The following is a 2847-nucleotide window of genomic DNA, read 5'->3' as shown; positions in this document are numbered from 1 at the left end:
ATAAAGAGTACCTTAGTTCGGAAGTAGTTATTTTAATAGTAAAAGTAATAGCAGTATAGCTAGTATAAGTTTCAGCAGTATAGCAATAAACTACAATAGTTTTAAAGGTATATTATATTTGGGTGCCTTTAGTCGGGGCCGTATCAGGGGGTGCTACATTTAAAAAAAAAAAAAGGATTTTTGGACGGGAAATTTCCAATTTTACCTTAAATTTCTTCTTATACATCATGTACACATGCACATAGTATCATTTCCAAGCTTGGTTTATTCTGAAGTGAATGACATATGAACCAAAATAATCGGATGAACAGAATTGAAGCAATAGCTACTTAAATGAAAGACCAAATAGAAAATTCAAGAAAATAAGTGCCACACTACATAACACACATTTTTATCGATTACACTTAAACTCGAACCAATTCATCATTTTTATTTTTACTTTCGTATTCAGCATCCTCAGTTGCATAAAAAAAAATGTACTTTTCTTTTCCGAAGCATGAAAAAACTTAAAATTTGTTGTCCAGTGTTATAGGCCCTAACTAGCTTCTTTTGCCTCTTATAAGCAATGCCTCATAGGCTTACGTAGTGTGCATTTTTGTCTTATACGAAGTGGGGGCAACAGCTAGTATTTTGTTTATGTTTTGTTTAAGTAGCAACCTATTTTGTTTATGTACCATTTTTAATAGTAACCAAACCTAAAATATGGGACTTCATTTGCCATTACTCTTGCACTTTATGATACTTTGGTTTTTATTGTTTGTATTCCTAAAGCAATTTATCAATTATATAATTTCTATTTATTTTAAACTTTTCATGTAGTTTTTATTTTGGGATGTCGAAGTTCCCCATGGTGTGTATCGGAATTCCTCCAAATTACCCTATATATATATATATATATATATATATATATATATATATATATATATATATATATATATATATATATATATATATATATATATATATATATATACATACAGACAGATAGAGAGAGAGAGAGGAGAGAGAAGCTATTGATGTCTGATGGCCGGGTGTGTATAGGGTAAAATCCATCTCCCCTGGTAAAGTATCATATTCAATTCCCACACTTTTAAAAACATGCATCAAACTTGAATTACATGTAACATAACGTTTACTAACGTGTAACATTTAATTGGTTTATTAGCAGCCACACCAAAATAAATAATGTAATTATAGCTATTAAGAAAATTTATGAATTACTCAAACACATTAGTAATCATGAAAAAAAAAAAAAAAAGTTGATACAAACATTTACGGTGAAACGTACTTGATAATTTTATTGAGTATAAGGAGTTGAAATAGCCATTAATTTACACATAATGAACCAATTAAACAACAACAGAACCTGCATTGGACATTGTTCAGATAGAGCATCATAAGTATCAAAAATTTCTTCAAACTTATCTTCGTTTTCATCCGTGGTAAATTTAGAACAGCTGCAGAAGAATCAATCTTTGTTGTTATCACATTGTTTCTTAGGAGATAGGTCCCTTGACTCACTGTCATCACATTTTCTCTTACAGGGCAGTGGACATGCTGGTCCTCCTTTCTTGTCACAGGGGTAGTTTTTGGGAGGCGGATTTACTGGTCGGCCTTGTCCACAGCAAGGATGTCCAAATCTTATTTTGTCCCTTACACATTCATGGACAGCTCTCCAAGTTTTAGACTTCTCACACGGAACAGAGCAACAGCGACAGCAACGTAACCTGGGACAACACTCTGGCTTGGGACAGCACTTTGGTTGAGGACAACCACGTGGTACACAGCATCTTGGTTTCTCACAGCAGCATGATTTCGCACAGCATGGTTGGGGACAACTTGGTTTGGGACAACATGGTTTAGGACAACATGGTTTAGGACAACATGGTTTGGGACAACATGGTTTGGGACAGCATGGTTTGGGACAGCATGGTTTGGGACAACATGGTTTAGGACAACATGGTTTGGGACAACATGGTTTGGGACAACATGGTTTAGCGCAACATGGTGGAGGACCACACGGAGGACAGCATCTCTCTCTGGGACAGCAGGGTTTAACTCGAATAGTTTCAGTATTCAATTCTTCCATAGAAGGCAAACTACGTGTTCTTGATGGGCTGCAGTTAACATCAGTACCACCATCTATTGCTCCAGCAGAAGAGTCATCTATAATGTTGTTAGGTCCTGCGTTACTTAATTCAAGTGCTGAACTTGAGTTTCGCAGTCTTCTACTTCCATTTCCCTTTGCATTATGTGGCTTCGGTTTAGAGACGTTGGTCGACTTGTGGGCTGCGCGATTTGCCGACTCAACGTTTTGCTCCGGTTGACCTGGTTCCGACTCAGAACTGTTGCCCTCTGACTTTTTATCCTTTTTGTTCTTGACAACCATAGTTTGTTCTCAAATTTCTTATCTTCTCCTAGTAATATAAGACTTATTGCAATCAGTATACTTGACAATTTTCTTTCCCAGTGATTTTCATAGAACCACTTATGCAACCATTTAAATAGTTTAAATTTCAATAAATTTCAGAGGAAAATACACATCAAATTTTGAAAATGCAGCCCACTGCAAATAGCCAAATGTCATTTATTGCTGTGCAACTAGAATGACTCAATGCATTTCTTTTTTAACAATCAAATATATTTTTGTCTTCTTGTTGAATACATTGTTGAATATTGTTGAATTTGCAAGTTCTAATTTTAATGATGTTCGTAAAAATTCGCAGCTTAGTGCGGGAAAAACATTGTTTAATTTCACGAGTGTGGTGTTAAAATGTGCGTGAACATCTCATGATTGCTTTAGTGAAATCCTCGTTTCCAATAGTTCTCGGAAACTGATTTAACTTT

General features: G+C 35.1%; 1 protein-coding gene across 1 annotated transcript; it reads right to left on the bottom strand.

The window, feature by feature from the left end:
• Positions 1-1267: 1267 nt before the first annotated feature.
• On the bottom strand, positions 1268-2618 carry LOC145673226 (uncharacterized). The gene has a single exon (XM_081742718.1). The coding sequence runs from the start codon at positions 2387-2389 to the stop codon at positions 1469-1471; it is 921 nt and encodes a 306-aa protein (XP_081598844.1). The 5' UTR covers positions 2390-2618; the 3' UTR covers positions 1268-1468.
• Between the last annotated feature and the right edge of the window lie 229 nt (positions 2619-2847).

The sequence above is a fragment of the Thermobia domestica genome, chromosome 16 (assembly GCF_964235325.1).
Source record: "Thermobia domestica chromosome 16, izTheDome1.hap1.1, whole genome shotgun sequence".
Classification (NCBI taxonomy): Eukaryota; Metazoa; Arthropoda; class Insecta; order Zygentoma; family Lepismatidae; genus Thermobia; species Thermobia domestica.
Note: the sequence above shows the minus strand (reverse complement) of the source record. Positions and strands in the feature narration are given on the sequence as shown.